The sequence below is a fragment of the Leucopleurus acutus genome, assembly GCF_964270905.1.
Source record: "Leucopleurus acutus genome assembly, chromosome: 9".
Classification (NCBI taxonomy): domain Eukaryota; kingdom Metazoa; phylum Chordata; class Mammalia; order Artiodactyla; family Delphinidae; genus Leucopleurus; species Leucopleurus acutus.
The window spans coordinates 35,189,314-35,203,803 of NC_139144.1; the positions used below are offsets into that span (position 1 = coordinate 35,189,314).

At 40.7% G+C, this 14,490-nt stretch overlaps 1 protein-coding gene across 1 annotated transcript in view; it reads right to left on the reverse strand.

The window, feature by feature from the left end:
* Window positions 1-14,490, reverse strand: part of DNAH11 (dynein axonemal heavy chain 11) — a 324,062-nt gene that overhangs the window by 233,508 nt on the left and 76,064 nt on the right. The window contains 4 exon segments of the mRNA XM_082845873.1: window positions 792-1,016; window positions 3,161-3,283; window positions 11,032-11,154; window positions 14,046-14,204. Of these exon segments, the coding sequence (XP_082701999.1) occupies window positions 792-1,016; window positions 3,161-3,283; window positions 11,032-11,154; window positions 14,046-14,204 (630 nt within the window).

Genomic DNA, 14,490 nt, shown 5'->3' on the forward strand with positions numbered 1-14,490 from the left:
GAGAACCAGAATCTTAAAGAATATACTCACATTGGAAAATGAGATGAATATGAAACAATCTACCCACTCTTTCCTCCTTAAAAGTTAAATAAAATAGAATTCCTCTGGTGTTCTGCTTTAGCTAGTAAGACGACAATAATTCATCCCCATTTCTAGATAAAAAGTAAAGCCATTATTCTCTGCTTAAAGTCTCTCAAATCATTTATTATATGTACATCTCCATGTGTTCTCTGTGGCTCTTATGAAACAAACCAGTAACTGATAGTATAACTTTGTTACTGGTTTCCCCTCCTCAGTCTCTTACTTCATGAAGATGAATCTGTCTCCCAGGCCTTACTGTTGGTGTAGGCCTCTGGGAAACATGTGGCCTGCTGCCTGGTTTTGTACGGCCTGAAGCTAAGAATGGTCTTTACATTTTTAACTAGTTGAAAAAAATCTAAAGAAGCATAATACTTCGTGACACATGAAAATAATATGGAATTCAATTTCTGGTGTCTATAAAAGTTTTACTGGTACACAGCCACACCCATCTGTCTATGTAGTGTCTATGTTTTCTTTCACAGGACAATGGCAGCCCTGCTGACTTGTGACAGAGACCACATACAACTACAAAGCCTAAACTGTGGACTATCTGATCCTTCACAGACAAGTTTCCTGACCTTGTCTCCTGAAATTCAAATACACACATATATCTTTCATAAATACAGTACCCCAAATCATGTTTCTTTACAAGATTTTTATATTGTTTGGACAAAGCTGTTAGGATAGAAAACAGCCTTTCTTCCACGAACCTTAAATTCAGCATCTACTCTGCTGAATCTCTGAGCATCTTTCACAAGCTGAATTCGAATATCTTCTGAATAAACAAAGATGCTTTCTAGGTGAGACCAAGTGCGCTGTACTTCCATCCAAGTAAAGATGACCGAATCTGCTGTGTTTAATTTGTTTTGCCAGCTTATGACTTGCTCAATGAAATATTCCACATACTTGCTTTGAAGCAGAGTCTGTAACTGAACCTAAAAGAAAGGCAAAGAATTTCAAATACCATCTAAATTGGTAGTCTGTAAGCATCAAGAGGGAGCACACTTCTTCTGTTTATTGCTGGATTCCTAGGACCTAGCACACGATACATGCAACAGGCATTCAGTAAGTATTTGCTAAGTGAGTGAATTAATGGCATTAAATATTACATAATAACATGTTTTTTCCAAAAGGAAAAAGACAAATATAAGCAACTACATGTAATGCGTCTTCTAGAAGAAGGCCACGTGTCTCTTTGAAGGCAGGAAAAAATATTGTGCACCAGGGTGCAGCTTTAGGAATTAAACTTTATTCTTTCATCCTCTCTCACTCTTCTTGGGGTCTCTGCCTATGAATCACCCTAAGGTTATGGGTCTTCTTTTTCAATATTGAAAATACGAAACAAACTTCCTTCCAGTTTGCTAAGACCTTAAGCTCCTGTTTTCCTCCTCTGAGTTTACTACCAAACTTGGCAGCCTTCCTAACACCAAGCCTTGCTTTAAGGTCATGCAGTTCAGCGAGCACTTCCCATCATTCTCTGACACTGAAATTCCAGGAAGTCACTGAGAACAGCTCCTTTTCATCCTCCTCCATCTCTAAGTGTTTAATACATTTGACTATTCTTTCCCCCCCCCCAGCTTTATTGAAATATTATTGACATACAGCATTGTGTAAGTGTAAAGTGTACAATGGGATGATCTGATACATGTATATACTGTGAAATGGTTACCACAGTAAATTTACACCTCCACAACCCGTAACTGCCGTGTGTGTGTGTGTGCACGTGTGCTGATAACATTTAAGATCTACTCTCTTAACAACTTTCAAGCATATAATATACTATTGTTAACTGCAGTCACCATGCTGTACATTAGATGCCCAGAACTTATTCATCTTATACCCAGAGGTCCGGACCATTTGACCAATACCTCCACACTTCCCCAAAGCCCCAGAAACTGGTAACCGCCATTCTACTCTGTATAAGGTCAGCTTTTTTAGATTCCCCATATAAGCAAGAATATTCAGTACTTGCTTCCTCTGAGTGAACTACCTCACTTGGCATAATACTCTCAAAATCCACCCACATCATCATAAACGGCAGGATTTCCTTCTTTCTATGGCAGAATGATGATATTCCACTGTATATACACCACATTTTCTTTATCCATTCATATGTCAATGGACGCTTAGGTTGTTTCCATGACAGTCGACTCTCCTTTGTAGGAGAAACTTATCCTGTGATTGCTGATGATACTATACAGTCTTCTTTTTCTACGATTTCTCTGCCTACTCTCTCTCTCTCTGCCTCCTTTATGTCTCCTGCTCTTGTTCACTACACGCAGCCTTTCCCAAAGCTCTATTCTCAGCTGGATTATCTTCTTTACGTCTCATTATCTAGCTCATCAATTCTCAAGACACCAAAAATGACCTCCCAAACTACAGTTCTAGACTGAACCTCTGCACTGAGCTCTGGGTCAGACTTTCCACCTTTACATCTATGTCCCTCACTTTAAATACACCAAAAATAATAGAACATCATCTCTTCAGAGCAGGTTCTTTCCTAAGTGCCCCATGTCTAATAATAATAACACTACTGTTATTATTTCCTCTGAATAGTTTGTCTCTTTCATCTTTCTTATGTCTCATGTCCAAAGAGATGCTAACTCATAACCTTAGAATTCAAGACCACATAGGCTGCGCTCTGGACTGTCCCTCCAGCCTTATTTTTTATTACTCCTATCAAGAAAATCTATATTCTAAGGAAACCAAACTCTTTAAATTACCTCTGAATGGCAGGTACTTTCTGGCATTCCAAGATGCCACTAACATTCTCCCCTTTGCTATAACACCCCTTTCTGATCACCATTTTTTGTTGAATACCAGCCCATCCTTCAAGGTTCAGCACAAGTACCACCACCTTACAAGACCCTTTGGAACCTTGTCTCTGTCTCCCTACTCAAGTGCAAGTTCCTTGAGAACAAGTGTTCATACTTTTTGAGCCCAAATGGTACTATGCCTGGAGCCTGGTACAAGCAGATGTCCAATGAATGAAGAAAGAAATATTGAGTATTGGAACTTGGGAAAAATCTAAAATCGTAATTTAAAATGAAAAAATCTGTAATAAAAATATCCATCTTACTTGGTTGTGCTCTAGAGTTTCAAACAATTGTTCATCAAACTTCAGTAATGGAATGCCTGTCCGAGAGTGAACTTCGTAAGAGAACTCCATGGTTGCCCAGGTCTGGCTGATTTCAGTAACAACCTAGATATAAACAGTATTTAGTTATGTGCACAAAAGTTTAATTTAGGACCGATACTTAGGCTATCATCTGGAATTTTAAAAACTGTTTTTACAATTTAAAAAAAAAACCAAAACAGAGGGACATCAAATATCACTGGCCTCAATTTTTTTCCTCCAAATAATTCACGGTGATGAGGTTTAGAGAATGAATTCCACCGCACAAAAGGAACAAGTGTCACACCAATATCAAATTTTTTTTACTGGATCTGAGCTTTATATCCTTCACTGAAACACAATGCCAGAGCAGGAGAGGATTTAAAAGGTTATCTTAAAAGTCTGATAGACACTCAAAACTCAGAATCCGAGAGAGGGGGAAGATGGAGGAAGAGTAAGACGCAGAGATCACCTTCCTCTCCACAGATACACCAGAAATATATCTACACGTGGAACAACTCCTACAGAACACCTACTGAACGCTGGCAGAAGACCTCAGACCTCCCAAAAGGCAAGAAACTCCCCCACGTACCTGGGTAGGGCAAAAGAAAAAAGAATAAACAGAGACAAAAGAATAGGGACGGGACCTGCACCCGTGGGAGGGAGCTGTGAAGGACGAAAGGTGTCCACGCACTAGGAAGCCCCTTCGCGGGCGGAGACTGCGGGTGGCGGAGGGGGGAAGCTTTGGAGGCGCGGAGGAGAGCGCAGCAACAGGGGTGCGGAGAGCAAAGCGGAGAGATTCCCGCACAGAGGATCGGTGCCTACCGGCACTCACCAGCCCGAGAGGCTTGTCTGCTCACCCGCCAGGGTGGGCGGGGCTGGGAGCTGAGGCTGTGGCTTTGGTCAGAGGCAAGAGGCTTTTTCTTCCCTCTTTGTTTCCCGGTGCACTAGGAGAGGGGATTAAGAGCGCTGCTTAAAGGAGCTCCAGAGACGGGCGCGAGCCGTGGCTAACAGCGCGGACCCCACAGACGGGCAAGAGACACTAAGGCTGCTGCTGCCGCCACCAAAAAGCCTGTGTGCGAGCACAGGTCACTATCCACACCTCCCTTCCGGGGAGTCTGTGCAGCCCGCCCCTGCCAGGGTCCCGGGATCCAGGGATAACTCCCCCGGGAGAACGCACGGCGCGCCTCAGGCTGGTGCAACATCCTGCCGGCCTCTGCCGCCCCAGCCTCGCCCCGCACTCCGTGCCCCTCCCCGCCCCCCACCCCCGGCCTGAGTGAGCCAGAGCACCGAGTCAGCTGCTCCATTAACCCCATCCTATCTGAGCGAAGAACAGACGCCCTCCGGCGACCTACACGCAGAGGCGGGGCCAAATCCAAAGCTGAACCCCAGGAGCTGTGAGAACAAAGAAGGGAAAGGGAAAGCTCTCCCAGCAGCCTCAGAAGCAGAGGATTAAATCTCCACAATCAACTTGATGTACCTGCATCTGTGGAATACCAGAATAGACAACGAATCATCCCAAATTGAGGAGGTGGACTTTGAGAGCAAGATTTATTATTTTTTCCCCTTTTCCTCTTTTTGTGAGTGTGTATGTGTATGCTTCTGTGTCAGATTTTGTCTGTATAGCTTTACTATCACCATTTGTCCTAGAGTTCTATCTGTCCGTTTTTTTTTTTTTTACTTAAAAATTTTTTTTTCTTAATAATTATTTTTTATTTTAATAACTTTATTTTATTTTATCTTACTTTATTTTATTTTATCCTCCTTCTTTCTGCTTTCTCTCCCTTTTATTCTGATCCGTGTGGATGACAGGCTCTTGGTGCTCCAGCCAGACGTCACTGCTGTGCCTCTGAAGTGGGAGAGCCAACTTCAGGACACTGGTCCACAAGAGACCTCCCAGCTCCACATAATATTCAAATGGCGAAAATCTCCCAGAGATCTCCATCTCAACACCAGCACCCAGCTTCACTCAACGACCAGCAAGCTACAGTACTGGATACCCTATGCCAAACAACTAGCAAGACAGGAACACAACCACACCCATTAGCAGAGAGGCTGCCTAAAATCATAATAAGTCCACAGACACCCGAAAACACACCACCAGACATGGACCTGCCCACCAGAAAGAAAAGATCCAGCCTCATCCACCACAACACAGGCACTAGTCCCCTCCACCAGGAAGTCTACACAACCCACTGAACCAACTTCAGCCACTGGGGACAGACACCAAAAACAACGAGAACTACGAACCTGCAGCCTGCAAAAAGGAGACCCCAAACACAGTAAGTTAAGCAAAATGAGAAGACAGAAAAACACACAGCAGATGAAGGAGCAAGATAAAAACCCACCAGACCTAACAGATGAAGAGGAAATAGGCAGTCTACCTGAAAAAGAATTCAGAATAGTGATAGTAAAGACGATACAAGATCTTGGAAATAGAATAGACAAAATGCAAGAAACATTTTAAAAGGACCTAGAAGAACTAAAGATGAAACAAGCCAACGATGAACAACACGATAAATGAAATTAAAAATACTCTAGGTGGGATCAATAGAATAACTGAGGCAGAAGAACGGATAAGTGACCTGGAAGATAAAATAGTGGAAATAACTACTGCAGAGAAGAATAAAGGAAAAAGAATGAGAAGAACTGAGGACAGTCTCAGAGACCTCTGGGACAACATTAAACGCACCAACATTCAAATTATAGGGGTTCCAGAAGAAGAAGAGAAAAAGAAAGGGACTGAGAAAACATTTGAAGGATTATAGTTGAAAAATTCCCTAATATGGGAAAGGAAATTGTTAATCAAGTCCAGGAAGCACAGAGAGTCCCATACAGGATAAATCCAAGGAGAAACACACCAAGACACATATTAATCAAACTGTCAAAAATTAAATACAAGGAAAACATATTAAAAGCAGCAAGGGAAAAATAACACACAAGGAACTCTCCATAACGTTAACAGCTGATCTTTCAGCAGAAACTCTGCAAGCCAGAAGGGACTGGCAGGACATATTTAAAGTGATGAAGGAGAAAAACCTAGAACCAAGATTACTCTACCCAACAAGGATCTCATTCAGATTTGATGGAGAAATTAAAACCTTTACAGACAAGGAAAAGCTGAGAGAGTTCAGCACCACCAAACTAGCTTTACAACAAATGCTAAAGGAACTTCTCTAGGCAAGAGACACAATAGAAGGAAAAGACCTACAATAACAAACGCCAAACAATTAAGAAAATGGGAATAGGAACATACATATCGATAATTACCTTAAATGTAAATGGACTAAATGCTCCCACCAAAAGACACAGACTGGCTGAACTGATACAAAAACAAGACCCATATTTATGCTGTCTACAAGAGACCCACTTCAGACCTAGAGACACATGCAGACTGAAAGTAAGGGGATAGAAAATGACACTCCATGCAAATGGAAACCAAAAGAAAGCTGGAGTAGCATTTCTCATATCGAACAAAATAGACTTTAAAATAAAGACTATCAGAAGAGACAAAGAAGGACACTACATAATGATCAAGGGATCGATCCAAGAAGAAGAGATAAGAATGGTAAATATTTATGCATCCAACATAGGAGCACCTCAATACATAAGGCAATACTAACAGCCATAAAAGGGTAAATCGACAGTAACACATTCATAGTGGGGACTTTAACACCGCACTTTCACCAATGGACAGATCATCCAAAATGAAAATAAATAAGGAAACACAAGCTTTAAATGATACATTAAACAAGATGGACTTAATTGATATTTATAGGACATTCCATCCAAAAACAAAAGACTACATATTTTTCTCAAGTGCTCATGGAACATTCTCCAGGACAGATCATATCTTGGGTCACAAATCAAGCCTCGGTAAATTTAAGAAAATTGAAATCATAGCAAGTATCTTTTCTGACCACAACGCTATGAGACTAGATATCAATTACAGGAAAAGATCTGTAAAAAATATAAACATACAGAGGCTAAACAATACACTACATAATAACTAGGTGATCATTGAAGAAATCAAAGAGGAAATCAAAAAATACCTAGAAACAAATGACAATGGAGACACGACGACCCAAAACCTATGGGATGCAGCAAAAGCAGTTCTAAGAGGGAAGCTTATAGCAATACAATCCTACCTTAAGAAACAGGAAACAACTCAAATAAACAACCTAACCTTGCACTTAAAGCAATTAGAGAAAAAAGAACAGAAAACCCCAAAGTTACCAGAAGGAAAGAAATCATAAAGATCAGATCAGAAATAAATGAAAAAGAAATGAAGGAAACAATAGGAAAGATCAATAAAACTAAAAGCTGGTTCTTTGAGAAGATAAACAAAATAGATAAACCTTTAGCCAGACTCATCAAGAAAAAAAGAGAGAAGACTCAAATCAATAGAATTAGAAATGAAAAAGGAGAAGTAACAACTGACACTGCAGAAATACAAACGATCATGAGAGATTACTACAAGCAACCCTATGCCAATAAAATGGACAACCTGGAAGAAATGGACAAATTCTTAGAAATGCACAACCTGCCAAGACTGAATCAGGAAGAAATAGAAAATATGAACAGACCAATCACAAGCACTGAAATTGAAACTGTGATTAAAAATCTTCCAACAAACAAAAGCCAAGGACCAGATGGCTTCACAGGCGAATTCTATCAAACATTTAGACAAGAGCTAACACCTATCCTTCTCAAACTCTTCCAAAATATCCCAGAGGGCATAACACTCCCAAACTCCTTCTACGAGGCCACCATCACCCTGATACCAAAACCAGACAAGGATGTCACAAAGAAAGAAAACTACAGGCCAATATCACTGATGAACACAGATGCAAAAATCATCAACAAAATACTAGCAAACAGAATCCAACAGCACATTAAAAGGATCATACACCATGATCAAGTGGGGTTTATTCCAGGAAAGCAAGGATTCTTCAATATATGCAAATCAATCAACATGATACACCATATTAACAAATTGAAGGAGAAAAACCATATGGTCATCTCAACAGATGCAGAGAAAGCTTTTGACAAAACTCAACACTGATTTATGATTAAAAAAACCCTGCAGAAAGTAGGCACAGAGGGAACTTTCCTCAACATAATAAAGGCCATATATGACAAACCCACAGCCAACATCGTCCTCAATGGTGAAGAAGTGAAACCATTTCCACTAAGAGCAGGAACAAGACAAGGTTGTCCACTCTCAACACTATTATTCAACATAGTTTTGGAAGTTTTATCCATAGCAATCAGAGAAGAAAAGGAAATAAAAGGAATCCAATCGGAAAAGAAGAATTAAAGCTGTCACTGTTTGTAGATGACATGATACTATACATAGAGAATCCTAAAGATGCTACCAGAAAACTACTAGAGCTAATCAATGAATTTGGTAAAGTAGCAGGATACAAAATTAATGCACAGAAATCTCTGGCATTCCTATACACTAATGATGAAAAAGCTGAAAGTGAAATTAAGGAAACACTCCCATTTACCACTGCAACAAAAAGAATAAAATATCTAGGAATAAACCTACCTAAGGAGACAAAAGACCTGTATGCAGAAAATTATAAGACACTGATGAAAGAAATTAAAGATGATACAAATAGATGGAGAGAGATACCATGTTCTTGGATTGGAAGAATCAACATTGTGAAAATGACTCTGCTACCCAAAGCAATCTACAGATTCAATGCAATCCCTATCAAACTACCACTGGCATTTTTCACAGAACTAGAACAAAAAATTTCACAATTCGTATGGAAACACTAAAGACCCCGAATAGCCAAAGCAATCTTGAGAACGAAAAATGGAGCTGGAGGAATCAGGCTTCCTGACGTCAGACTATACTACAAAGCTACAGTAATCAAGACAGTACGGTACTGGCACAAAAACAGCGATATAGATCAATGGAACAGGATAGAAAGCCCAGAGATAAACCCACGCACATATGGTCACCTTATCTTTGATAAAGGAGGCAGGAATGTACAGTGGAGAAAGGACAGCCTCTTCAATAAGTGGTGCTGGGAAAACTGGACAGGTACCTGTAAAACTATGAGATTAGATCACTCCCTAACACCATACACAAAAATAAGCTCAAAATGGATTAAAGACCTAAATGTAAGGCTAGACACTATCAAACTCTTAGAGGAAAACATAGGCAGAACACTCTATGACATACATCACAGCAAGATCCTTTTTGACCCACCTCCTAGAGAAATGGAAATAAAAACAAAAATAAACCAATGGGACCTAATGAAACTAAAAGCTTTTGCATAGCAAAGGAAACTATAAACAAGATGAAAAGACAACCCTCAGAATGGAAGAAAATATTTACAAATGAAGCAACTGACAGAGGATTAATCTCCTAAATATACAAGCAGCTCATCTAGCTCAATATCAAAAAAGCAAACAACCTAATCCAAAAATGGGTGGAAGACCTAAACAGACATTTCTCCAAAGAAGATATACAGACTGCCAACAAACACATGAAAGGATGCTCAACATCATTAACCATTAGAGAAGTGCAAATCAAAACCACAATGAGGTATCATCTCACACCAGTCAGAATGGCCCTCATCAAAAATCTACAAACAATAAATGCTGGAGAGAGTGTGGAGAAAAGGGAACACTCCTGCACCGTTGGTGGGAATGTAAACTTATACAGCCACTATGGAGAACAGTATGGAGATTCCTTAAAAAACTAAAAATAGAACTACCATACGACCCAGCAATCCTACTGCTGTGCATATACCCTGAGAAAATCGTAATTCAGAAAGAGACATGTACCACAATGTTCACTGCAGCACTATTTACAATAGCCAGGAGATGGAAACGACCTAAGTGTCCATCAACAGATGGATGGATAAAGAAGATGTAGCACATATATACAATGGAATACTACTCAGCCATAAAAAGAAACGAAATTGAGTTATTTGTAGTGAGGTGGATGGACCTAGAGTCTGTCATACAGAGTGAAGTAAGTCAGAAGGAGAAAGACAAATACCGTATGCTAACACATATATATGGAATATAAGAAAAAAAAATGTCATGAAGAACCTAGGGGTAAGACAGGAATAAAGACAGAGACCTACTAGAGAATGGACTTGAGGATATGGGGAGCGGGAAGGGTAAGCTGTGACAAAGTGAGAGAGTGGCATGGACATATATACACTACCAAACGTAAAATAGCTAGCTAGTGGGAAGCAGCCGCATAGCACAGGGACATCAGCTCTGTGCTCTGTGACCACCTAGATGGGTGGGATACGGAGGGTGGGAGGGAGGGAGACGCAAGAGGGAAGAGATATGGGAACATATGTATATGTATAACTGATTCACTTTGTTATAAAGCAGAAAGTAATGCACCATTGTAAAGCAATTATACTCCAATAAAGATGTAAAAAAAAAAAAAAGGTCTGATAGATATTATTTACTTTTTGGATAGTGCTCTGAATGCCAGAATGTGAATCCCAGGTCCCTTGTTGAACCTGGGTAAGTTAATTACTTCTCTATACCTCAGTTTCCTCATCTGTACAATAGAGATACTCCTCAGAGAATTAAACGAATTAATATAAAGCACTGAGAGCAGTGTTTGCTACCAAGTAAACGATATATAAATGTTTTCTGCTATAATCGTCATCATCAACTGGGTCAACTCTCTCGTTTTACAAATTTACTGTGGCCTAGAAGGAAGCTGTTTCCTGCCCAGGGAAACATGTCTCCACACAACTATGGCAGGAGGACTTCTCCCTGAGTCTGCTTACGTGCCAGTGCACAGAATTAGCTCAGGGTAAAAAGAAACAGCCCAAGGACAACACCTTCTCAGTCCCCAGCTCTTTGACTGCTTTGTCCACGATGCTTCGGACATCCTCTTCCATTTGGTGTAACCGCAAGGCTAACAAATCTGCCAAAGTTGTGGCTTCGTTTATAGAAAACTTGACCTGATTAGGAACCAAAAAAAGGCAGAATTTATATTCCACATATATTAATGGTTCCTTCTACCTAATGGCCAGAGGAATGAAACACAGCTAAATATACTCAAGTCAGCTGCTGAGTACATTTCGAGTTCTGAAATGTGCAGACAACCAAAGACGTTGCTTTTTTACTCACAGTCACTGAGGCATCACCCATCGAAGCGAGGGCTGAGGTTTAGGCCACGTTCATACCACAGTACTTTCTTTAGTTTCATAACCCTCCCTTGTCAGCTCATTTCTTACCTCCTTTGCCCACAAAACCCATTTTTAAAGAGAATCACATTGTTCATTTATTATAATTTGGTTGAAATCCCAGGAATCAGGTAATAGCTCATTTGTCTTCTCTTCCTTAGATACTCTATTCACTGAACATAATTCCCAGTTGCTTCCGTGCTTTAACCTAGTTTCATCATTGACTTAATCTTAGTTCCTTGGCAAAAAATAATCATTCTTATACTGTCATTATTGATATTTACCATGTGAAAAAGTCACTCACATTTCCTCATCACCTTATTGACTCCCCACTTTCCCCTCCTCCATATTTGTTAAGAAGCTCTCAGCTCTTCCTAAGTGCCCAGACTCACCCATGTCCCTCACAAATGAACAGCTGATCCCACCACACAGTTGCAAGGAAGCCATTTCCTTTCCTGCCCCTGCTAAGAATATCCAGTCCCTGCTTCTTGGAAGGTGCAGTCCTCTCTGGCTCTCCTCAATCAGTCATGTTGCTCGTCACCATGCACGGCTCTGCACAGGATGACTAAACCTCCCTGTTTGCCCAGGACTGGGGGGTTTCCTGGGCTAAAACCTGGGAAGTCCTGAGCAAACCAGATGAGTTGGTCACCCTATCTCTGCATCACTTTTGACCTCACTCCAGAGCTGATGGGAGTCAGGTCTGTCTTAGAGAAGGAATGGGCAGGGATGCATAACAAGGCCCCCCTGACTAGCTGCATAGTTTGTGCAGTGAATATGGACCCCCTGCCCAGGTGACAACTAGAGGTTGGATCTAGTCACTGCTCTGATGCCCCAGATCAGCCTGGAGGAAGATGCCTTTTTCTAAATTGCCAGAGAACTACCTTTTCCTAGCTTGCAAAAGGGCATGACACAGGCAAGACACTGTGGTGAGAAGAAAGCTCACTGGGGCTAATGTGAGAAGGGGGCGGGGAGTGGGACACACAGTATACCTTCCATGTTGGGAGACTCAATAAAGATTTTCTGAAAGAATAAATTAATCAACTATAAAGCCTAAATATGCAATGCCTAAAAGACTCTATGGAAAGTATTATAATAAAAACTTCAGGGACCATTTATTGAGGATTTGCTATGTGCTAGGGTCTATATATAATCTCATCTCACCAGGTCTGCATGGCAGCATTATAGCATTACTTGTATTTCATAGAAGGGGCAACTGAGGTACAGAGAGCAAGTAACTGGCCCAAGATCTAAGAGATACTAGGTGTTAGAGTTGGACCAATAAAGCTTAGGCCACCCCCACTTCACCAGGCTGCCCCTTTCCTCAGTTTCCCCACCCTGCAAACTTTGTCTTCAAATCATGAGAGCCCTTCTTCATGATGTGTGCCTAGCAGAAAACACGCACATCAGGCTGCATTTTATGCATTTTAAACTCATGAAGGTCACCTTCCCTGAAAAATAAAGTGTAAGTTTGGTATATTTGCTCCTAAATAGATGTAGAGAGGCAAGAAAATATAACCTCAAATGGTACAAACACATGAGAAATAATTCCATATTTTGCAATAAAATGAAAAAACATTTGGGATTTCTCTGGTGGTCCAGTGGTTAAGACTTCACCTTCCAATGCAGGGGTGCAGGTTCGATGCCTGGTCGGGGAGCTAAGATCCCACATGCCTTGCAGCCAAAAAATCAAAACATAAAACAGAAGCAATATTGTAACAAATTCAATAAAGACTTCAAAAATGGTCTACATCAGGAAAAAAATCAAAAAAAATGCATCTCTAAAAAAAATTAGAAAAAAGACCATCAAAGAGGGATGTCATTATTAAATGAATTGTGGGGAGAAAAAATCACTATTTCTGAATTCTCTCTCCCCCTAAATTTACTTCTAATACTCTCTGATCCTCTCCACAAAATATAAGATTCTTTGCAGCCATGTCATGCTCTATAAAATGCCTTCACATTATCTTACTTGATCCTTACAAGATCCCTCTGATTATGAGAGTAGATAGCATCACTCTCACTTTATAAATAAAAAAACTCAAAACAGAATAGTTAAGTGTCTTATTTCAGGTCATGTAGGCCAGTAAGAGATAAAAGGTTGGCGGGGGCAGGGTGTATCTTAGTCACTTCTGTCTGCTCTAACAGAACACCATAGACTGGGAGGCTTAAACAACAAACATTTATTTCTCACAGTTCTAGAGGCTGGAAGTCCAAGATCAGGGTGCCAGCCTGCTTGGGTTGTCGGTGAAGGCTCTGTTCTTGGTTAACAGATGTCTGTCTTCCTGTTTTATTTTCATATGGTAGACAGTAGAAAGCTCTGGGGTCTTCATCCCCTTACAAGGGCACTGACCCCATACATGAGAATTCTACCCTCATGACCAAACTATCTCCCAAAGGTCCCATCTCCAAACACCACCACATTAGGAACTCAGCCTTCAACATATGAATTGGGGGCGTTGGAGGGGGAAACACATTCAGTCCATAGCAGGGGCTAAAACTAGAATATCTGCAGGTCTATTCCTTGGTCACATCTGAAAGAGCTGGACCTCTTGCATCTGACCAGAAACCTTTTCCCAAATCCCACTTCATCCCAGTTGAATGATGTAAACCGAGGAATCACACTTCAGTCACAGAAATATTCAATTAGTGAGACTCAGGAAACTGACCCCAGTGGTCTTCATCAGCTGGTGCCAATGCCTGTCTCTGAGGGCAGGGCTCTGTAACTCCGCAATGGCCCTCAGGGAGGTCATCGTGTCCTTCACTGTGCCTTCCAGGCCTGAGTAAGCGTCCCACACGTGGACTTCCTTATCGAGAGACCAAATTTCCTAGAGAAAAGTGACAAAGAAACTAGGTCCCCCAAAATAATAATATGTTTTATCATTTTCTTCCTTTGAAAGAATAAATTTACATTTCCCTGGATAGGAAGAAAGTAAAAACATTTAAGTCCCCAGGTTAAAGACTAAAGCTAGAGAAACAGAAAAGGATCCACTCACTCATGTATTACGAGTCCACTGTGTACAAGCCACTTGGATACATTGGTTTCTTATTCACAGGCTCTAACTTGATGTCCCATGAGGAAACCCAAGGGTCATTAAATGTAGAGAATTAATA